The sequence below is a fragment of the Wyeomyia smithii genome, chromosome 2 (assembly GCF_029784165.1).
Source record: "Wyeomyia smithii strain HCP4-BCI-WySm-NY-G18 chromosome 2, ASM2978416v1, whole genome shotgun sequence".
NCBI classification, from domain to species: Eukaryota; Metazoa; Arthropoda; class Insecta; order Diptera; family Culicidae; genus Wyeomyia; species Wyeomyia smithii.
The window spans coordinates 22,026,922-22,051,675 of NC_073695.1; the positions used below are offsets into that span (position 1 = coordinate 22,026,922).

General features: G+C 38.2%; 1 protein-coding gene across 3 annotated transcripts in view; it reads left to right on the plus strand.

The window, feature by feature from the left end:
- Positions 1-24,754, plus strand: part of LOC129721647 (zwei Ig domain protein zig-8) — a 544,433-nt gene that overhangs the window by 291,303 nt on the left and 228,376 nt on the right. For all 3 annotated transcript variants that reach the window (XM_055674441.1, XM_055674440.1, XM_055674442.1), the window contains one exon: positions 923-1,164. In XM_055674441.1, the coding sequence (XP_055530416.1) occupies positions 923-1,164 (242 nt within the window). The remainder of the gene's footprint in view (positions 1-922; positions 1,165-24,754) is intronic.

Here is a 24,754-nt window from a genome sequence, read left to right on the forward strand (position 1 = left end):
CAGATCCAATTTGGTTCAATCAAAACCACTTGAAGATAATGATTGATGTACGAGCCAGAAACGGGCGTACGCAGGTCGATGCTAATACACTAACCTGTGCCCAGTTTCGATTGACACACAGAAATACAAAAGCACCGAGCCGTCTAGTACCGGTAAATGGTCCAACAAACCGACTAGTTCATTCATTCATTAATTCATTCTTCAGGTTATGATGGGGCGTGTCAACGAGTTTCCTCAGCCTACACTTACACCATTGTTGACAGCGTACCGTCAACCTGATTGATTTCGAGTATTTCGTAGAATTTTTTTCGAAGAAATTATCGCTTCCGTGACCTTAACCGGACGGAAAATTGTTACTATTTTTGGATCGGGGAGCTGCACGAAAGAACTAAAGTGTAAATGGTGATGATAAATGCCGTGAATAAAGGTGCTGATTTCGTGGTGCTTGTAACGATTTCAAGGCTCCATTAATTGGAAAAATACCTGATAAGAACTCATTTGTTAGTCTAAGCTAATTATATGTTACGAGAAGAAATTTTGCTGTTTTTTTCTTGTTTATTCAGGATGAAAGTCATCAAAATATTTTCTTTCTCGGCCGTGAAATTTTGTTTTGTTGACCTCTCCGATCTATTTGAGTTACCATCTGAGAAGAGGATGTTTTACTAAACAGTTAAAAATACCAGTAAATTAGTAAAGAATCAAACCCACGCCCATCATTTAATTACCAACGGCGAGGTTGATGACAAAAAAGCTTTCGCTTTTTTGTTACTAGTCCAAAATCACCAGTCATTCCCCCAACTAAATTTAAAATCGCTCCAGACCTACGCCCACTTCGCGACCGGACGCAGACAGACTGCGTGTAGTTAATGTCTGCTATCCACTAAATTTTTCCTTTTTTTCTTTTTCTCTCTCCACTCAACAGATCACAAATCAATACTTGGTAACACAGACTGGAGAAAGCTCTGGATGGAAACGGGCCAGCTTGGAAGCGGTGGTGGGGGGACATCCAGCAGTAGTGGTGGATCCAGTTCCAACGGTGCAGGAGCGGGAGGAGGTATCAGTGGTATCAGCGCGGGAATTGGAACTGTCAGTGCTGGCATCGGCAGTCCTAGGATAGACAATCACCTCGACAGCAGCGATTCGACGCTGCTTGATGATGGCGAGGTAAGTGAGCCTTTAATCTTCTGTTTGTTTTGTTTCAATGGGGACAAGTGAATTAAATACAGTTGGCCGGGTACCGTTCGTCTCCGCCGAAATTGCACACCGTTTGCAATACTGAGCAGTTCCACAAAATAGTCCCAGTTTTAATATTTTTTTCAAATTGTCATTTTTGATTTGGCTGACACCTTGCATAGACGTTTTTATAGGCGAACGATTCCATTTTGTGCAATTGGTTTTTTTTTTTTTTTGACACGACTCATTTTTGAGATTTGATGTTGTTTTGGAAAGGTATTGATGATTGCAAATATTTTAAGGAACAGAACGGTTTGTTTGATTGGTGTGACGTCTTCGGCAAAGTTGTAGATACTAATTTTGTCTTTCCAAAAAAAAAAAAACAATTAAAAAAAAAATTTTTTCTGAAAAAAAGTTAAAAGAAAAATTGAAAATAACTATCTAAAATTAAGCTCATCCTTTGCAAAACAATTTTTTAATACAAAAACTACAAAAGAATACCTAAATAAGGCAACCAGTCCGATCATGGAGAAATTAAAAAAAAAATATGATTTCTTGAAAAAAAATCGGAAATCAAAAATATTTCTACAGCCAGAACGGTTTCAATGATTGGCATGGAGTCTTCAGCAAAGTTGTATATAACAATTTTGTGCTTCCATAAAAATATGCCCCTCGAAAAAAAAAATTGTTTTTCTTAAACATCACAACTTTTTTTTCTTGATTTCTCCATGATTGCACCGGTTTAGGTAATTCAGGTGATCTTTTGTAGTTTTTATATGGAAAAAATAGTTTTTTTTAAAAAAGCTTTTTTATTTAGATAAATAATTTTTAATTTTTCTTCAATTTTTTTCCAGAAAAAAAACTATTTTTTGTAGTGTATTTTTTTTTCAGAGAGACAAAATTATTTTCCACAATTTAGCCCAAGGCGTCACACCGATCAAACGAACCGTTATGGCCATGAAAGTATTTGTATTCATCAATAACTTCCCAAAATAGCATTTTTCAATAGCTCCTCAAAAATGAGTCTTGTTCCAATATATTAAATCAATAGTACAAAATGGCATCTTTTACATATAGAAACGTATATGCAAAGTTTCAGCCAAATCTAAAATGGCCGATTAAATTGGTTGTCCGTTTTTTGTGGAATTGCTCCACTGCAAAAACGAGAGCGAAAGCATCCGAAAGAATTGTTTCTAGAGTCATAGTATCTTCGGCAAAGTTGTTGCATTAATTATTTTCCATTTTCTAGAAGTTGGAAAGTTTGTGACTAATTCACCAAAACGTGAGAAACGAATATGTCTTTTTCCATTTTACCATTTAAAAATTCACTTTGTTCGGCAAAATTGATCAACGTTCTACAAGAAACAACTTTGTTGAAGACATCATTCCTCTATCTACCTTTTCTGCTAGCAAACTAGCGCATTTATTGAATAAATTAGTGCATTTAGATTAACCTCCGGAAATCACAATAAAGGCAAACATAAAAAATATCTCTTGGTCTCATTTTGAAAGGCATACTTGACTCTATAAATGGAGGAACTTTTAGAGATATGTTATTTTTTAAATTTGAGTAAATTCAATTTAAAAACAAGACAAAAATTTCAATAATTTTATACATTATGCATATAAAAGCCAGATTTATTTTTTGGTATTTTTTCTTATAACTAGACGTCATTACCTTTAATTTGACCCAAAAAGATCGAAAATCGATCAACTGGTTCGAAAGTTATGATTTTCTTTAAAATTAAATACATCAAACACAGTCGTTTTTTATGGTCACCCTATTTCGAAGTTGGTCACGCAAAGTGCTTCAACTGTGCTCAAAATCGCAGGGATGCATCTATGTTGAGAATAATCAAACTCGTATTGTTTCGTTGGGTTGTTACGGGGACCAGCTCCGAAATAGGGTGACCATAAAAAACGGCTATATTCGATGTATTTTATTTAAAAAATTCATAACTTTTGATCCAGTTGATCGATATTCGATATTTTTGGGTCAAATTAAAGGTTATTACGTCTAGTTATAAGAAAAAATACCAAACAATAAATCTGGGTGCTTTTATATGCATAATGTATAAAATTATTGAAATTTTCGTCTTGTTTTTAAATTGAATTTACTCAAATTTAAAAAATAAAATATCTCTAAAAGTTCCTCCATTTATAGAGTCAAGTATGCCCTTAAAATTGAGACCAAGTGATATTTTTTATGTTTGCCCCAAAATGAATAACATACAAATGAAAAACGCATATTTTTTGATGAAGAATATTAATAACCTTGAGTAAAATTGAGATATTTACGATGTCAGCGTTGCAAATTGTTTCTCTTAAACAGCTCTAAGAGTCGTTCAAAGACAGTTTTGAGATGAAACTTGAAATAAAAAAGTTAGAGCGTAAAATCTGTTTTTTCAAAATAAATCAGTTGTTTTCAAAGATAGAGAAAAACTTTGGTTTACAAAGTGTCTTAAAATTAATGGAGCTACAACATTGTAGAATAAATTTTTCTTCTATTTACAAAGATAAAAAAGTTAGATACTTGATTGCATCGAAAATGTTGGTCACCCTAATTTTTGATAATTTTTTAATGAGCGCTTTATCATATGTAACAACTTTGTAGAAGAAAGTTTTTATCTAAAATGTTGCTATAGAGCTCTAGACCCAAATTTCCCCCTAAATTTGGTTTCTGGACCATTGTGCAATGGAACAACATTAATTAACAAAATTATTTACTAACTTGTTTCATATATACGCAAGAGCTTTGCAGTTTTCAACAAAGTTGTAAACCATACAATTCTAGGGAATTTTATGGAGGATACGTAATTTCTCTTGAAGAGCCCTAACTATTTCGAAAGAGTTTGTAGAAAACCGGAATATCCAAATAAGCCCCAAATCTTTTTTCCATTATTTGGGCAATTTGCATTGCATAAAATACAGTAGATATTTCAACGCAATTATTGGTTAGTTTAGTGTGTTGGATTTAAGTTAAAACAGAAATTAATATAATTGCGTTGAAAAGCAACGTGTTGATCAAACGTAGTGAAATTAGTAGTACTTTTATTGAGTTGAAATTGAGTTTCAAATTATTGCTCCTAAACCCTCTACAAACAGAACGTCATTATACAAAAAACAACCAGGGCTTTCGTTCTGAATATTGCCTATTCGGAGAGAGCCTTGAATGTCCAAGAACAAGTTATTATTTCTTCAAATGGTGGATTACGATCCCACTTCTGACACCACAAATCAGGCGCTACCAGAAAATTTAGTCTATAAAGGAAAGTAGACATAGTATATAACACGCGGGCGATTCAACTCTGGCGAAATACCTTAACCAAAGAGATTTATTTTATTCGCTCAATTTATTCCTTAAATATTCAGTTCATAGTTACACTGCCCATCATAAGTTTGGAATCGCTTCACTGAGTATTGCAACATTCAATTCGAATATTGGAGCGCTACCTCAAAAAGTTAAGCATGACTTGGAATAGACGGTAATCTCATGCTTCCGACGGCCTGGTCTTTAGTTAACTTGTTAGGAAAGTTAAGGGTTTTTAGGTGGTGGAGATTCAGTGCTAAATTCCATCATTGTGTGGCGCAAGTCAGCCCAAAATCGTCGTATTTTGATCTTAATTTATCTCACAATTACAAATTCCTAGAAAGAGGCAGCTGTTAGCAAAATAATTTAGAAGGGCAAGGGTTTCTAGATGGTGGAGTTTAGTACGGAAGTTCACCGTTATGCGGCGCTTATGTGCAAACAATTTTTTGGTATTTTGATCTTAATTTATCACATAATTCCGAGTTAGAACGGTTTGTTTGACCGCTGTGAGGTATTCGGCAAAAATGGGAATAGTATTTTTGTTCTTCTTTAGGCCAAAGCGGTTTGTTTGATCGGTCTGACGACTTCGACAAAGTTGTTGAAAATGATTTTGTCTTTTCGAAAATAATATACGCTCTAAAAAAAATTATTTATTTTTCGAAAAAAGTAGAAAGAAAAATTTTAAACAAATTATCTAAGAGAGCTCAATTTTTCAAAAATCTAATTTTGTATTTATAAAAACAACAAGGATTACCTCAATAATGCAACCGGTCCGCTAATGAAGAAATCAAGAAAAAAAAGTTATGATATTTTGAATAAAAAATTATTTTTTTTACAGGGTACATTTATTCATGAAAGGACAAAATTATTATCTACAACTTGCCAGAGAGTTTATTCCAATCAAACAGACCATTTTGCCTGTATAAATATTTTTTATTCTACATAGAGTGCTCTATTGGAAATTAGAAATATGTTCACAGCCAAAACGATTTGAATGATTGGCATAGTCTCTTCGGTAAAGTTGTAGAGAACAATTTTGTCCTTCCAAAAAAATGCATTTCGAAAAAGAAATTTTAATTTTTTTTAAATCATAACTTTTTTTCTTGATTTCTACATGATCGGATCGGTTACACTGTTTAGGTAATCTTTTGTAGTTTTTGAAGAATAGATTTTAGATAACTAATTTTATTTATTTATTTTTTTTAAATTTTTTTCAAAGAATAATTTTATTTTTTTAAAAGAGTTTATTTTTTTCGAAAAGGCAAAATTATTATCTGCAACATTGCCGAAGACGTCACACCGGTCAAACAAACAGTTTTGGCCCTAATTTTTTTTGTAATCATAATACCTTCCCAATATAGCATTTCAATAGCTTCTCAAAAATGAGTCGTGTTCCAAAAAAATCAAACCAATAGCACAGAATGGCATCTTTTGTCTATAGAAACGTCCATGCAAAGTTTAAGCCAAATCAAAAATGGTCGATTAAATTGGTTTCCCGTTCTTTTGTGTGCTCACACTGTGTTTGTTTTACATGACGTTTCGGCCTACCGTCATTCAGCCATCGTCAGATCTAAAATTTCATTTGAACATTAGTCACACAACACGTACCATACAAGTTCATTAAGCAGGCAGTATGTGGAGTAAAGAGAGCGGAAAATAAGCGAACTGGAAATATGATACAGATTTGGAAAAATATACCGCATCCCGACGGGAATGAACGTACCATACAAAATTTCATTTTAGACTTACATAACAAAACAACGTTCTTCTCCCACCAGTGCACAGTGGTCCAATAAGGCAAAAAGTGGAACTCAATTCCATAGCGCCTTTTACCTTCATCCTAGCTTAAAAGTGTCTTCGGAACAATTGTTGGTATGAATGACCCGCATAATCGTAAATTGTCAAAAAGTATGAAAAGTTTACTATACTAAAAAGAAAAAGAAAATAACTTTTTGTGTTAAGAGATAGAAGAATAGTTTGTTCAGCAAAGTTGTAGAAAATTCAAAAATATGAAACTTTGTTGAACAAATGAAAATCCTATCTTCTTTTGGTACAAAGTTATAAAGTATATTACATGGACCTTACTAGAAAGTTTTTAGCATTTACACGAAAGTATTGTTCGGAGGAATTGTAAGGGCACACAAAACACACATTTTTGCCATAGGTCATATATCTCCTGGACTTTTCCTTACAAAGTGATCTCATATTTATAGCTTATTTTTTCGATAACTTGAAGAACGCATAGGTTGAAAAGGGGCAAGTGGAATCATGATGTCAATACTTTTCCTTGAAGTAAAACTGAAGTACTATAAACTCCTTTAGGTTCCATTTGTCCCAATTCACCCATATTTTGGTACGGCGAGCATATGTTACAGTAGGATTTCATATATCCAAAATACTAACTTTTTTGTGTTAAGAGATAGAGGAATGGTTGATTCGGCAAAGTTTTATAACGTGCAAAAATATTAATCTTTGCTGAGTAAACAAAATTCCTATCTTCATTGGGTACAGAGTTACAGAGTATTTTCTGTAAAAGTTACTCAAAAGTTAATTTTTTCACTTAACTTTTGTTAGCTACATTTTACAAGAAAACATTGTTCTAAAGAAACATTTGGACATACAAAACACACGTTTTTGTTGAAGACTACACGTCTCCAGGACTTTTCCTTACAAAGTAATAGCACATTTCAGCATATTTTTTCGATAACTTTAACAACGTATAAAATAAAGATTAAGTGGACAGATGGAACTTATAACAGTTCTGAGCACTCGAGCTATACTTCGAGAAAAAGTATTAACATCATGATTCTACTTGCCCCTTTGTACTTTATACGTTCTTAAAGTTATCAAAAAAATAAGCTAAAACATGCTATAACTTTTGTAAGGAAAATCCTGGAGATGTGTGGTCTGCATTAAAAACGTGTGTTTTGTATGCCCAAATGCTTCTTTAGAACAACGTTTTCTTGTAAAATGTAGCTAACAAAAGTTAAGTGCAAAAATTAACTTTTAAGTAACTTTTACAGAAAATACTCTGTAACTCTGTACCCAATGAAGATTGGAATTTTGTTTGTTCAGCAAAGATTCATATTTTTGCACGTTATAAAACTTTGCCGAATTAACCATTCCTCTATCTCTTAACACAAATAAGTTAGTATTTTGGATATATGAAATCCTACTGTAACATATGCTCGCCGTACTCTAATATGGAAGGATTGGGACAAATGGAACCTAAAGGAGTTTATAGTACTTCAGCTTTACTTCAAGGAAAAGTATTGACATCATGATTCCACTTGCCCCTTTTCAACCTATACGTTCTTTAAGTTATCGGAAAAATAAGCTAAAATATGATATAACTTTGTAAGGAAAAGTCCAGGAGATATACGACCTTTGGCAAAAATGTGTGTTTTGTGTGCCCTTGCAATTCCTCCGAACAATACTTTCGTGTAAAATGAAACTAACAGAAGTTAAGTATAAAAAACTAACTTTTAGGTAAGTTCCATGTAATATACTTTATAACTTTGTACCAAAAGAAGATAGGATTTTCATTTGTTCAACAAAGTGTCATATTTTTGAATTTTCTACAACTTTGCTGAACAAACTATTCTTCTATCTTTTAACACAAAAAAGTTAATTTTTTTTATTTTTAGTATAGTAAACTTTTCATACTTTTTGACAATTTTCGATTATGCGGGTCATTAATACCTACAATTGTTCCCAAGATACTTTCAAGCTAGGATGAAGGTAAAAGACGCTATGGAATTAAGTTCCACTTTTTGCCTTATTGGATCACTGTGCAGTGTGGTTTACTGACTGACTTTTCTGTTCAAATTTTCAAATTTATTATTTATATACTACCCCTGTGTTGGTAACTTTAAATTTTTTGTTACGGCGATGGAACCCTTTCTTTCGCAGCGGTCTGCTCTACGAGGCAGGTTGCGGAAGCGACCCTCGGGAACACAAGTCAGCCAAAAAATCGGTGGCTACGGGGATCCCGTGGGTCACCGTGGTAGATTTGAAGCGCCAAGAAGATGTGCCATGCCAAAATGGTGAAGCGGTCAAACAACCAAGGAAGGTCAGGAAAGCACAGAGTAGGGGGGATGGCTTCATACTCCAAACGGACGCGTCAAAGTATTCAGAAGTCTTAGATTAAATAGGAGAATAAACCCAACTCAAGGATCTAAGGGCGGATATGCGGAATATCCATCGATCTCGAACTGGCGAGATGATACTCGAGCTCCAGAAGGACGCCTAGAACAAAGGAAATATCTACAAGACGGTAATTGAGCGGGTTCTAGGGAAAGAGGTGCAAGTTCACTTCAGAAGTGACTCTTCAGCTTGAAAACCTGGACGAACTTACCGAGGGGTGCAACGGTGCACAAGCCCACAAGAAGCCATAGAGTCAACCCGCCTCCCGAAGGGCCCAGCTTGCCATTCTCCGACTTGCATCGACAGATAAGAATCTGACACAGAAGATAGCCAAACTTAAAGTTGGCAGGTCAGTAAGGCCCCTGGGTATACTCCAGCGACCAAAGTTTGCTTCAAGTGCTTTGAGGAAGGGCACAAATCCTGGATCTGTAAGTAAGGGTCCCGACAGAAGCCAATTGTACAGGTGTTGCGATGGGACAGGTCATAAAGCGAAAACTTTATGGTAGGCCTGCAACCACATGCGTTAGCCATCGCCGTCGTATCGGACTCCTATCGCATTTCTCTCGGATACAATAACTGGGTTGCGGGTAAGTCCTGTATGGCGGCCATATGGACGACAAGCAGGTTCTCGGTTCAGGAGGTTGTGTCAACCTCAAACGAAGGATACGCGGTTGCCAAGGTAAACAATGTGTCCTACAACTGCTGTTGTTACACTCCACCACGTTGGTCTATCGAAAAGTTAGTTCAGCCTTGTAACTATGGAGCTGACGGGTCTAACGCCGTTGGTGGTAGTGGATGACCCAAACGCTTGAGCTGTTAAGTGGGGGAGTTGCTGTACGGGCCAGAGGGGTCAAATCTTATTAAAAGTTTTGGCGAATTTCAATCTAGATCTGGCCAACGTTGAGACTAAAAGTACATTCAGCAGACAAGATGCGGAGTCGATCATCGATGTGACGTTCTTCAGCCCAGCGCTGATCACGAACTGGTGGGTAGATAATGGCTAAACTAATAGCGGTCATCAGTCGATTTGCTGCAGTGTAGACCACAACGGGAGGCGACAACCAACGGGTAGAGCCAACACTTCAACCGTCCGCGGGTGGAAGACATTGCATTTCGATCGTGCTAACCAGTTAGTTACCACGATCGGCGCTTGAGAGTGCGATAAGTGCAAGCAAGAGGGCTTGCTTCAAAAGGCTATGCGTGAGTGCCAATCCGAACCCGTGGGGGATCATAATGGCCAAAACCAAAGGCGTAATGGCGCCTGCAGAGCGATCACCAGCAGTCATGCAGAAGTGCCTGGATACGACGAGTCTATTGGAGAGGTCAAGTTTATGGCCACGCACTGCTTACGCAAGCTCGAAGACTGGATGCACTCTAGGAAACTGGAGTCAGCGCACCATAAGACGGAAGTCACAGTTGTGGATAACCGTCAATCAGAGCAGAAGCCGGTGGTCAGAGTCGGAGACTGTATCTCAAATCGTTGTGGTTGTTGTGGTTGACGACAAGCTTAGCTTGGCCACATCAACTACATCTGTAAGAGGGCCTCAACGACTATTGCAGCACTATCTCGAATGATGTCGAATAGTTAAGCGATGTACGGTACTAAGCGGAAACTTCTTTCAAGCGTGGTTTCGTCCACATGACGGGCCAGTGTAATCCAAAGCGCTAGATACCTACTAACAGTTATATACTGAAAAGTACCCATAAACTCATGTATTTGAGGGTAGCCAGTGCGTAGCATACAGTGTCATACGATGCAATCTGCGTCTTGTCTGGCATGATACTTATCAGCATCGCCATTAAGGAGGATGTGGAGTGCTTCGATCAACGTGACAGAGGGAGCGAAGTACCAAAGGATCATTGACATTGGATGACCAGATGGCAGCGATAATGGGTCAAATCCGCGAAGTGTAGATGGACGCACAACCTGACAGATTCCATGGAAAATATGCAATTCGCAAATTGCACATTTTCCATACAATTGGTCAGAATGATAAGACATTCTCATTCAAACTCATTAAAAAAGAACGAGAATCAACCGAGTTGCAACTCCTAACCAAAAATGCAATTACTTGCGTGTTTGAGTGCTTTCATGCATCTTTAAAAACCATCAAATCAAATTTCAATTGGTAGATTAAAGTCAGATTTGCATGCCAACGCAGAAACCAATTTGCTGCTACCGAAAATCATCAACTCGCCAAATTTAATACGTGACGGTATGACTGCATCCCGTTATAAAATCTAATCGCAAAAATCAACACGACCGATCTTCTACCTGATGCGAAATCTTCCCCGTAGCACGGTGAAGCAAATCAATTCGTGTGCTCTAATCCAGTTATGACACGGAACAAATTTTCCACGGCATCATCATTATATTTTCCTGCCCAGTTCCATGGTCGCAATTTTCCGTCGCAGCTGTTGCAGATCCTTCGCATAATTTGACCCAATCTCGCCACAAACCATTTTGCGTGCCTATATTAGGAAGCTCAGCCCGAAACCCCGGCGATGAATCATCCACGAGACAGTTGCGAAAAGGTGAGCAATAAAGTAGGATTTACATTAGAGTAGATAAACCTTCTTGTCCACGCGACGGCGTCCGGTATTCCCCTGGCCGAGTGCTGGCACCGGCGGTTCATCATGGCGAATCGTCGTCAACGAGAGCGAAAAAATATTACCCGGAACCCGGAACCGGGTCATAACGAGCGGGTAATAAATAGCCTCGCCATTTTTCTTCCTCCCGCACGCAGCCGCGGCGGTTACCGGACCTCCGGAGGCTGCAGTGGAACCGTTTCACTGCAAGCTCGGCCACATATCGGTAATGTATGGATCTCATTTCGTTTGCTGCGTTTGCTGGTCGATCGGTTGGTGGTGAGTGCGGTGCGGTTGTTAGCATTTTGCTCATGGTTAGACGGTCGATCGGACGGTTTATTCCCGTGTGGCCGGCGTAGTGTGCGGGTTGCGGGGGCCCGGCTATTCTGCTGTTAGTTTATACAAATAGGATGCGTTGGCGGGTGGGGATGGCCACCACCTTTGATGACAAATGGGATTTGACCACTTTCGTATATCAATATTTCGCAAACAACTGTGCAACTACGCTCGATTATTTCTAACTGATGGATGTGGCAAATGTCTGGCGTAGGAATCCATTTCATGATGCGAAAAAAAATGCACATGCAACACTTGCTATGCACTTGTGGGAATTTCAACTGAGAGCATTCGAAAAGTTTCACTCCCAAATTGTTTAGTGCAACACAAGCAGATGGTCAAACGGTTTTTAATCATTGATTGGAATTGCAATTAAACTACAGTGTCAAATTGTAGCAAAAAGTTAATGGAAAATGGTACGAGCCAATATTTGCTATCGTTCTTATTAACATACTGGTTTGGTTGGTCAGTATCTGATACTCCGACTCCCAGCCTTCTAATGGTGCCCTCAATACTTTTTTGTTGAATTTCTATAATAAATGCTACTACAGAAACCGAGGTGCCGAATTGCCCTAGCATTGCGTAGCAGCCATTTTGGTCTGAGCATCGGAAAATTGCTCCGTTCAGAAAGCAAAATAACAAACCCGAAGTGACCACAGACCGCAATTTTGAGCATTGCACTTCCCAAACAAATCCCGAAATCATTCTGTACCCATTAGCAAGCACTAGTTTTCGGTAGCGACCGGAAATTTGCAAGTACGTAAAACACAGTTTCACAAACACCCACTCCGAATGATACGGGTCAGCGGTCGGACCCGGCTCTGTAGTAGCCAGAGCAGTTCAGTTAAGCTCAATGGCCGGTTCGAGCCTCATCATCGTGTAGCCGAAAGTTGTCGGTGGCGTCGCAAGCGGGTAGCAAATTGTACAGTTTAATAATGGTTAATCAGGCGACTGCACTTTGGTCGTGCTCGAATCCAGTGGCACACTTTATTTTTGATTGAGGTAAACAAGTAAGTGAATGTTTCACGTCAGATTTGTAATTGATAACGTCATTGAAGTTGTTTTCAAATAGAAAACTGATTTTTTGTCCAATTGCATGTTCAAAAGCAGCAAAAAAATCAAAAAGTCAACCGTGTTAACAATGGTTAGCTCGCTAGTTTTCTACTGCAAACAGAAAGTCGGTGTCAAAAGTCGGAAGTCGATGCTCACGGTTTGTATCCAAGTTCAAAGCTTTAATTCGCATCCAATTCCGGGTGCATGCTTTGGCCTTTCCTACCATTAGCTGGAGCTCGGACACAATCCTCGCATGTGATGAGAATATTGTACTCATAGTTCATCCACAGAGCCGTGTGTACGCATCACTAACAGTAACACTAACCTTTCTGTGCACATGAACATTGAACGAACGTACGAACGTATGAACGTGGGGGGGAGTCATTAAATTGAAAGTTGTCTCTGAAGCGTTCGCATAAATTTGGCTAAACTTTGATCATTAAGGTTTCCAGGGAAAGTTAGGCATTTTGAACTCGTTAGCCAGTTGCCGGCTTGTCTCTGGAGTCAGTTAAAATATATGCCCTTTAAAAAAAGCACTCAACGAGTGGGAAGAGACCAGACTGTTGCTATGCATGCTAAGTTTCGACATCTGCTAATAGGTAGCAAGTTGAGTTGAGCTCTGCCCAAGGATTTTGTATTGTAACTTTAAAGTATGACCGTTTGATGTTTCATGTTTATGCAACGATGCGTGCTGGATGCATTCGCAAAAAGTTCGACACTACTTGTGTGTCGAAAAGTTTCCAAAGTTTCTCTGACGCAGTGCATCAGCGTGTGCGATTTGCAGCGTTATTGCAGTAGGTAGCATGTGACATACGACGGATGGCTTGCCTCACAATGGGGAAACTTTTTTAATCAATCTGCAAGCGTTATGAAATTATCTGCCGGAGTAAAAAAAAGTTTTGCGATGTAGGAAGTGCAATTGGCTCTCAACTTTCAAGTCCCTATCGTGTCGTAACTAGTTGTTGAAAAAAAGAGCAACTTTATATTGCAGTTGGCTACTGCTTAATACGATATAGTTGAAGAAGTGAATAAAATTGTTGTACCTACTAGAAAATAAGTGTACTCTAAATCGAAAAGTTAAGCACTCTTACTCTTAAAGCTGACAAAAAGTTCGGCAATTTATCAGGAGAAAAAAAATAACAAATCCACTAACAGATAACATTAACTGAAAATTTAAAACAAAATTGAACAAAAATGGGATACAAAAAACATTCAAAAGAAAGTTTTTATTTTTTCAGATATGATTTTTTTTTCAGAGTGCGCTGGAAAAGAGAAAAACCTTAACTAATCCACCTAGCGATCAGACCCAGCCTTTCTCATTCAATTTTTTATTTGCAAAAATAGATTTACATGAACGCTTCAATCCAATAAAAGTATATTCACTCTGTAGGTTCTAAAATATTGATGTTGTAATCTTGACATATAAAAATAAGTCAAGTCTGTCTGTCTATCTGATCCATATAGGCCCGAAAACTACCGAACCGATCGACGTGAAAATTTGTATGTAGGGGTTTATGGTGCCGATAAAGGTTCCTATGATAGTTTGAGACCCCTCCCTCTTCTGGAAGGGAGGGGTCCCATACAAATGAAACATAAATTTCTGCACAACTCAAGAACAAACCAAGCAAATGAAACCGAATTTGGCATGTGGATGTTTTAAGGGGTAACTAATATGTCCATAATAGTTGGATGAAACACAAATTTGTGCACATCTCGAGAACTAATCAACCAAATGGAACAAAACTTGGCAGGTAAATGTTTTTAAGTGGTAACAAATATGTACCCAATGGTTTGAAACCCGACTCCCTCTTCTATAAGGGAGGGTTCCCATGAAAACGAAACACAAATTTCGCACAGCTCAAGAACCAAGCAAGAAAATACAACCAAATTTGGTATGTGAATGTTTTTAGAGGTAACAAATATGTCCATAATGGTTCGACGCCCCTCCCTCTTCTAGAAGTACATGTTTCTTCACAAATTTTTGCACATCTCGCGAACTAATCAACTAAAGGGAACCATATTGGCAGGTGAATGTTTTTAGTGGTAACAAAAATATGTTCCATAATCGACCTCAGACAACATTCTGGATTGTAAGATAGCAACTTCCGGTTTCTGGAAAACAGCCGAAAATGACCGATTTCCACCCAATATAATAATATCCGGATCTAGAATAATACACAGGAGCTAAAATCGACCACAGATAGCATTTTAAATTCTAAGATGGCGACTTCCGGTTTCTGAAAACAGCAGAAAATGACCAAATACCCAATATGAGTTTTTCTTTAACCAGTATGCCGTTCAAAATCCAGAAATTGTCTCCAAATGCCATTATGAAACCAAAATGGCGACTTCCGGTGTCGGAAAAACAGCGGCAAATGACCAAATACCACCCAATATGGGTATTTCCGGAACCGTAATGATGCACTGGAGCTACAAATCGACTTCAGACAGCATTTTGAATTGTAAGATGGCAACTTCCGGTGTCTGGCAAACAGCCGGAAATGACCAAATACCATTCAATATGAATGTTTTCGGAACCAGAATTACGCCCAGTTGACATAATTGATTTCACAGGCAATTTTAAAGTCCAAAATGACGACTTTCGGCTTCTGAAAAACAGTCCAAAGTGACCAAATATCACCCAATATGAGTTTTTCTTTAACCAGCATCCTAAATACCATTTTGAAATCCAAGATGGCGACTACCGGTTTGTGAAGAACAGCCTAAAATAAACAAATACTATCCAATATGAGTATCCCTGGAACCAGAATGATGCAAGGAGCCAACAATTGACCTCAGGCACCATTTTGAATTGCTAAATGGCAACTTATAATAATACTCAATATGGATATTTCCGTAAACGTGATGATGCATAGAAACCAAACATTGACCCTGGACACTATTTTGAATTTGAAGACGACCACTTTTAGTTCTGGAAAACAACCAAAATTACCTCCCAATATGGGTATTTCCGGTGTCAGATTGATGCCAGAAAGTCTACTGATAATGACAGAATACCACCCAATATGAATATATTCAGAATTAAGGCGATGTACAGAAGCCAAAAGACGAGGATGTTGTCATTTCGATAAAACCAATCATTTCAAACGATTTGTTTTTTGACTTTGATCATATCCTATGGCAGATTCGTCGTGCATTTGCAGACTCCAAACAAACCGCAAGGAATCAATGAACTTGGAACGTTCAAATAGTACGACACCGCATTTAAATTATGTTGAGGCCACATATATCGATCAAAGCAGGTATAGTTTTAAATAGTCTTCGAATTTCTCTTCTTTCAATAACTTTGAGCCACATATCAAATTGTTATGAAGTTTGTTATTTGTAAGTTTGAGAGATGACTCGTTCGTATGACACTAGTTATGTTCAAATAAGTCGTGTAATCTTTGAGATAAAAGACTTTCGTTGTTTTATTAACAATTTAATTCATAACGGTTGCTTGAGTTCGATTATAGTCAAATGAAATGGGAACGTGTAGAGCAGCCAAACATCGAAACCACGTGTTCAATCATAATTCATCAGTTAACCCTAAACTAGCCCGCTCATTTGATAATAATAATCAAATCGGTTGTGTAGTTCCTGAGATAATGAAGTTTCGTGATTTTCACAAGTCGGCACATTACAAATGAAGTTACAGTTAGATTACAGGAAAATTCAATAGGGTCTTCTGAGGCAGCTAGACCATTCATTTGACACTAATTTTGTGGAAATCGGGTCGGCCATCTCTGAGAAAAGTGAGTGAGTCCAAGTAGTCTTCGGAATATATTCCTTTGCATAGCTGGATTTCACATTTTCAAACATAACAGGCAAAGCAATAGTCCGATTGCAAAACAAATCAACAGAGTCTTATGGGGCAACTATACTTCATTTGACACTGATTTTATGAGAATCGGTACAGCCATCTCTGAGAAACATGAGTGAGATTAAACAGTCTTCAGAACACGTTTCTTTTCATAACTTTTGAACAACATATTCAATCTTTATGAAATTCAAAACTTAAGGGTTTTCTAGGTAGCCCGTTCTTTTGAGACCAATTTTGTTCAAATCGGTTGTGTAGTTTCTGAGATATTGATGTTTCATGATTTTCACATTTTTGAACATAACCTCTAAACTAAAAATCCGATTACAATAAAATTCAATAAGGTCTTATGGGGCAACAAGACCTTTCATTTGCAATTAATTTAATGAAAATCGGTTTAGCCATCTCTGAGAAAAGTGAGTGAGAATAAAAATCTGCACATACACACACACACACACACACACACACACACACACACACACACACACATACAGAAAATGCTCAGCTCGTCGAGCTGAGTCGAGTGATATATGCCATTCGGCACTTTGGTGAACTTTTATACTTTCTGTTTTGCAAGTGATTGCTATACCTTTCTAGGAGAAAGGCAAAAAGATTATTTAGTTTCCACTTGATAAAAAGTACATGTGGCAGCGTTTTATCATTGTACACCAAGTTCAATCAGTTTGGATACAATTTCAAAATTCGGTAGTGCTATGTAAATATAACACATTTGATTCAATAGTATTTCTTAATGAACTTCACAGCAAACATCTACAGCAGATGTTTTGGAATAGCCTGTCCCTTAGTAAGCTTGACTTGCTTCAAACTCCTTTCTCAGATGCCGCAGGCTAAACGCAAGGGTTCCATGGGTATTTCCTCATAGATTTTTTAGATAACTACTTCAAACTATTTCGAATTGTAGATCAAAAAAAAATAATATAATGAATTTTTGACATTTAACAAAAAAACATCAATCCTCTGTCATTTACGACATTTTTAACATTTTCGAATTTTTGACATTTTTGAATTTTTTGAAAATTTTGACATTTCTGACGAGAAAATACTTTACAGTCTTTGTAGCTTTTTCGGTCATTCCGGGTCTCTAAATCCATTCCATTTTGCTCCCAGTTTTGTCCCATTCCGTTGTTCATCCAACGTAAAAAAATGCCCGCACACTGAATTTCCTTTGTATACATCGTACCACAGCTTCGTTCATCCGCACATACCAGGATAGAACAAGACCCCAGTTTCCTCTTGTAGAACTCTCAACCTCTAGTCGCGCATTGCACTTGAGAAGTCCTTTCCGTCAAAACGTTTTAAATGAACTGCAAAATGTTTCCCAACAGACCCCAGGTTGATAACTGCTGTATGATATTGGGGTCCACGCTCGATTATTCGCTCTTGCTAGGTCGACAGACACTGAATTATCATGCTCATTCCCGTTGATGGTGTGTTGAAGTATTTTTCCTAAGACCGCGAAGTAAGTCCCCGTTTCATGTCCAGACCGAAAAGCATGTTGGCGGTGATCCAAAAGGTTATTAGATTCCAAGAAATGTTTCAGCCGTCTGTTAACTAACCTCAGTAGCGTAGCTAGGGGGTGCGGTTAGTGCGGTCCGCACCAGGCCCACCACTCAAAGGGGCCCCAAAATTTTGCGAACACCGAACCGGTCAACATGCCCATCTGAACTCAACCTCATCTATTTGTGCTCGCCACTCTGCCCTCGTGATCCACACGGACAGAGTAAACATGATACCGATGTTCATTTTTAACATGATTTGTGATTCGACTGACACTGAAGTTGAATGTTTTCCGATCGCAGAAAACATTCGATGCAACGTGGAAACACGTAACAAAGGAGCGATTTTTTGCGATGCTGAAAACGCTGTCTAGGTATTTGTTTAATTATTCATCTCATTAGGCCGACGTTCACGAAGAATGCATGGAGTAAACACCAGATTAACACGAAATCGTTGAACAAATGAACAAAATATGATTACATGCTCTCATAGGATCGCCCATCAATGGAAATTCGGTAAACTTAGTTGGTTTTATCCTGATTTTTGTAAAACAAACCATTTTTCACAACACTCCCATACTCATCTCACCTAAACCACTGCTTAATTATTCATTTCACGTCGCCCCCATATTTATCACACATTTGATCACTTTGTTAATGAACGTAGCCGCATACCGTCGTAATAGGTTACCTAGGTATCCGCTGTAGTTGTTTACACGCAAATTGGTAGTCTAGATATCCACTGCAGTGCTGTCGATTTATGTCAATTATGTCGGAATTATTCAAATTTAAAGCTTGTTTTTGGAAATTTAAGGTGAACATTTTGAAAATTAAAGTACTCTTAGTGCAGTGAGTGATTTTGTATAGTGATTAATACAAAATGTAGTCCGCAAATGATGAAAAAAAAAATTTGGTTGGCTGCTGAATGAATCCCGTTGTAGCCGTATAGAGCAATTGGTAGATTTCGTTTTCTTGGTTAGATGATCGAAATAAATGAGTTTCTCAATGTAGATGCCCGACTAATAATAACAAATCCAGAGATTCTAGGTAAGTTTCATGAGATATCTAAAGTGAACTAATAAGAATCCATTCCATGGATTAGTTGATTGGTTTAGTTAGAAAGTATGCGTTTTTTCTAGTTTTTAAGTGAATTTTCAATTGAGTTTTCGTTTTAGAATTATGAGCTGAGAATTTTTTTTAAGGGGGAGCTTAAATATTTTTGATAAATATTAGTAAATTATGAGTATGTGTGTCCAATCACAAATGGTGACATCTCAACACTGTTAGAAATTTGTAATTTTAATTGTCTGAGATGAATAATGGAACAGTTCCCTTATCTTTGTTGCTGTGTTTCTAACATAAAACAGAGCGAGGAAAATAAACCGCGTTCGCGCGTGACTATATAATTTCTGCTTTTGCCAACTAAATTCACGGAAAGTGAGTATCTAAATTAACCTTATTTCCGATTTTGCGGAAAACGGAATAAATAAGTATAGAGAACTATTTATTTTGTTTCTCTCGATTCCTTTCAAGAAAGAAAAAACTGCCCTGTCATTTTAATTGGGGGCCCACATTTTTGTTACCGCACCAGGCCCACCAAACCATAGCTACGCCACTGACTTACCTCTCCATGGTTTTCGATGTAAAATTCTTCAACGAAATAGCTGTATAGGCTGTAACCAGCCGGATATGTATCCCGACCATTCTGTTTAAGGATAGCTATGACCAGACTATGCTCCCAGTTCTATGAGAAGATTCTGTTAATACTTCCCCAAACCTCGGCAGAGTTCTGCTCCTTACTGATGGTGGTTCAAAAGTTGAACTTAAATACTTTCTGACGCTTGTGTACATTTTACCTCACATTTTGACATTTTAAAACATTATTCAACTTTCTCATTACAAGTTACCATAACTTCAATATATTGAGATATGAAATGTTCATTCAATCTATCGTATGCGTTAAAAAAACCGGACTCTTTCAGTATGGTGGTAAAAATTAACTAAGCTAGATAATTGAGTTTGATAAATTTCCCATGGAAGCTTACTCGCAAAAAAATTCTACGATCTTAAGTGCGGCATTCCGGCAATCAACCAGAACATTCACCATGGCGGACGAAAACATGCGTATAGGCATGTTTTTTAATTCTTTCTTCGTTTTGTTTATCAATTCCTCCTTAGTTCTCGCGACAAAATTGTTGGAATAGATCTTACACTTCAGGTTTGTCCAGAAATTCTCGATGGGACGCAACTTGGGAACGTTGGGCGGGTTCGCCAACTTGGGTACCACATCGATATTCAGCCGCTCCATCTCCTCAAACGATCACCGACGCCAGATCCGACCAAAACATCGCGTCTTCTGCCTTATGGTATTTCTTGATGAACGACGCAACTTCCGACAAACACTACGTACTATAGATTTCCTTATTCACGGCCAGTCCTGAGCAAAAGAAGAGCGGCTTAGACATCCCCTTCTCGCTGATTGTCAGCCACAGCTGCACCTTCTAGGGGAACTCGGTGTGTGTACTCCATCTCGGTGTTCACTTCCTTCGTTGGGAAAATAAAATACAAAGTGCCCTGCCAGTCGTTGCCATCCAGGTTGAGGCAGGTCTCGTTGTCCATCACCACCGCCACGTCGCAGTTTGACGGGAAAATCGACTTGACCATCTTATTCAACCACTGCTGCTGCGTCATTGCCTGCAGATCCGAGGCCAGTGGACGGGACTGTTGCTTTCTGACATGTATGTTGTTGGGTATAGGTCCGTTACCTTCCGTAGAATCTTCGATAGCGTTGAGAGCCTCCAACCCAACACTCGTCGGAATGGCTTCGGTGTAAGACGTGGAAAATAGTATTCAGTTCAAGCGGGATCCAAAGTCCCACTCGGAGAATGTCCAATAAAGTCATCAAACGCGCCGTATTATATCTCTACACTTTTATTAATTTTAGTGTATCTTCTAAAAAAATGCATGCCAATTAGATATAAAAACACTTTATTTTAAAGAAAGTGCTGTATGCCTATTTTAGGTTTATTCTTAATTTTAGGTTACTACACTAAGTTTAGAATTATGAATTTTAGCGATCCGTTCTGCTGTCGAGGTGCAATGCGACTCCTCTAAGATTTTTATCCGATCAGATTTATAGGTCCAACCGCAGCTGAATGCTTCTCCGGCGATGTTTTGATCCTCGATTTTGGAGTTAAGAGTAGCGAAATGATCTCTTATCAGCTCCTATCCTCTCCTATCAGCGATCGTGATCACTCCCACGGGCAGCTAGCAGTTGATGATGAACGTGTTGCGATGATTCTCCTGTGGTCTGGCTGGGATGGTAATCGGCTGCTTCGTTCGAGCATACGTCTTCGGATGAGAGTTTGTGATATTTTTGAATTTGTCATCAGGGTTGAAGTTACGGGTGGCGTTACCACTCTCGAACATATGTTCAAGTTCGCGAGACAGTTTTTCACTGTTTGGCCGGTTTGCATCAACCTCCCGGCCAAGCGCACGCAGCGATGTAACCACTTTTCCCTCGGTCTTCCATTCATTTACAGGAATGCAATAGATAACAGTGAAATAAGGCGGTTTCCATAAATTACGTAACGCTTATGGAGGGAATGGGGTATTCTTGAGCGTTACGATTTGTTAAACAGGGGAGAGGGAGAAGGTGAGTTCAGCGTCTGACGCAATTCGAGCTCCATCCACTCGTCTGTCAGCACAAATATTTTTGTTTTTTTTCCAGACGCACAGCTGCAATATGTAACACGCTACAACATAACAAACTGTTGCGTAACTGAAAGTGCACTGCATATGCTGTTATCTGATTCCATCCGACAGAAAAATAAAAATCCATTTGTCATTCCAAGCCGCAACACGATACGGGTTGTATTGTTGCGTGTGTGAGAGCTCAATCGGTTCTTTTGCGCTGGTTTCTAACATGGAATGAGATTATTTGCATTTTGCGTCTTGCGAAACTAGGAGAAGACAAAACCTAACAAACCTCACAAAACGGGTGTGGGTTCTTATAACATCTATATAAAAACCTGCTTCTGCTTGAACAAATCGTTTTTCTATCGGATGGTGCGACGGCATAATTCAGCAGCTGCGGAATCAGCAGCAATGGTGGAAGCGGCACTTCCTCCAGTAAAGCTCAGCCTTGTTTTGGCAACAGCACAAGCATTCTGGCAATCAAAATAATTTTTAGTGTTGAAACAGCTTTATCTGAGTGCCTTATTTCCACTGTCGAGATATCACTGTCAAAAAAAACACGATCGAATTGAACAACAAACTATTCTTTTGAGGACAACACAAAAAAATGGTTGAAGATTGAACATTTTCTGGAGAGGGTTTGCGCTATAATTGAAAGTGAATGTTATCTTATTCCGCATGTGCTTTGACTGTAGATACCAGACTTGGTAAAAGCACCGCTCCGAGCCGCTCGGTGACATCGCCAAATTCTAGGCACCCATCACCACGAGCGTATTATCTTTTCATGCGACATTCGCAGCAAGCCCCAGCTCGGCGCAAGAGCTAAGAAGTAGAGATGGTCGGGTATGGGAAATTTGTTACCCGTACCCGACCCGTACCCGACTCATCGAGAATTTTCAAACCCGTACCCGACCCGAACCCGAAGTCGGGTTTGTTTGAAATACCCGTACCCGACCCGAACCCGAAAAAGTTTGTTTTCAACTACCCGTACCCGACCCGTACCCGAAGGAAAAATTCCCCGAAATTGCCGGTACCCGACCCGTCCTGGATTTTTATTTTATTTTTTTTTTAATACCTGATTACCTCGTACATTTTATGCACTGATTGTCGTATGTGGTTTCTCGAGATGATGGCCGGAGTTGGGCTAGACCCGAGTGTTCATGTGAACGAATGTTAATGAACCAGAGTTCCAGGCGATGTATTGGTGCTCCAGCGTAGCATCTGTCACTGAGAACGTCCGCTCGTTTGATCATTTTTATCACGCAGCAAAATATCTATTCATAACAGTGTACGGATAATTTGGGTTCCGTTAGTCACCTCATATTGAAATTAATCAGGGATTTCAATTATTTATTTTGTATGCAAACGTATGATTCATATAAACTGCTGCAAATTTTTATTCTGTTAATTTACCCTACTAGCACAACTCGGAGAATGGTGAGAAATGCATGTCTGGTAGAGTTTAAATTAAGCGACGAGTTTTATGTGCACATCGTAGCAATCAGGAATCTAAAATTCGGTATAACACAGATATTTCTGTACATGCGGCAGCCCTGGTCACAATGCAAATCAAGACCTGGGAGGGAGAAACGAATACTACACTAAAAAATTATCGAAACAAATGACACGCACATTCGTCGTTTTTTGATAGCGTGTAACTATTTTCCTGCTGTAACCCGAGTATGACTCGAACATCACGAATACTAAATGTGCAAATTCGTATGCAAAACACAGTTTTTTCGAGTCAGTTTATTCAGATTTTTGAGTTTATTTATATTTACGTAGACTTGCGCAGAGTTACAATAATTTTATAATTTCGTACCTCACTATTTTGTGAAACGAAAATCAAGACTCAACCGTGATGAAGGGTATAGTTCGGAACTGTTACCAAACGACAGTTTTTTTGATACCCGAGTAATAATTACGCAGAAGGTCTGCCGAAAAGAGTTTATTTGCAAACATTGCTCACACGTTTAAACAACAAAAATGCTTTTAAAAAAATCGGCAAACTTTCAAAACTCGTAGCTTACCAAAGGACAGAAATATTATTTTACGAACTAATTTCATTTTTTGTCATATTGACTTACATTTTAAGTTTAGTAAAGCGGGCAATGTATTTAGTTTCGCGGGAATGCGAAGATGAACGGGAATAGAAGGTTTGACTAGTATTAGAAAAAGTTTTTCCTCGTCCAGACGGGACTCGACTCGACGGGACGGAGATTGCGGGTTCGAGTCCCGTCTGGACGAGGAAAATTTTTTTCTAATTCTAGTCACACCTTCTATTCCCGTTCATCTTCGCATTCCCGCGAAACTACATACATTGCCCGCTTCACTAAACAGAAATATTATGTTTCGAAAATATTGTTAATTTCATTGCTTGTGTGGATGTAATTTTTTCATTTTTAATTGTTTATTTATTTCGTCAAGCAAATGTAGACTACATAAATATTTCATTACAGTTATTATTTATAGTGTTTACAATGTTCTTGTTACGAGCTAAATATTTCTAGTGTATTTCAGACAGTTTTTAATTTTTTTTTTTGACGTTGTTATGCCAATGGTTTCACAATGTAGATTATACTGACACATCATTCGGTTTATGGGACCATTTTTTGCATAATTAGTTCTGCAATTTTTTTCTGAAAAAAGTTTTCTCGTTCTAAGATGCCGTGAAGGTGTATTAAAGCTGAGTTGTGATAATAATGCAGATGAGTCTATACGAATTGAAATAATGTCATTGACGAAGAATAGCATTGCAAATTCGTGGCGTTGTTTAAGTGTTTGCAGATTAATGAGCATGCAACGTGCTTCGTAAGATGACAGAGGAAATGCAGTCCAATTCAAGTTGCGAAGCGCATAAAGAAGGAGTTGTTTTTGGACTGATCTATATGAGATTACAACATTCTACAATAGGTCTAACATATGTAATATACAATAGTTTGATAGTATACGGGTCTTGAAAATTGTGGCTGAACCGCTTAGCAAAGCCCATCATACTATTTGCTTTACTTATGATGAAGTTATAGTATCATAATAAGTATTTTTCGAATAAGTCCACGGTCGAGCAAAATGCAATCATTCTTCTATAGCAGCGGTTCTCAACCTTTTTTCGTC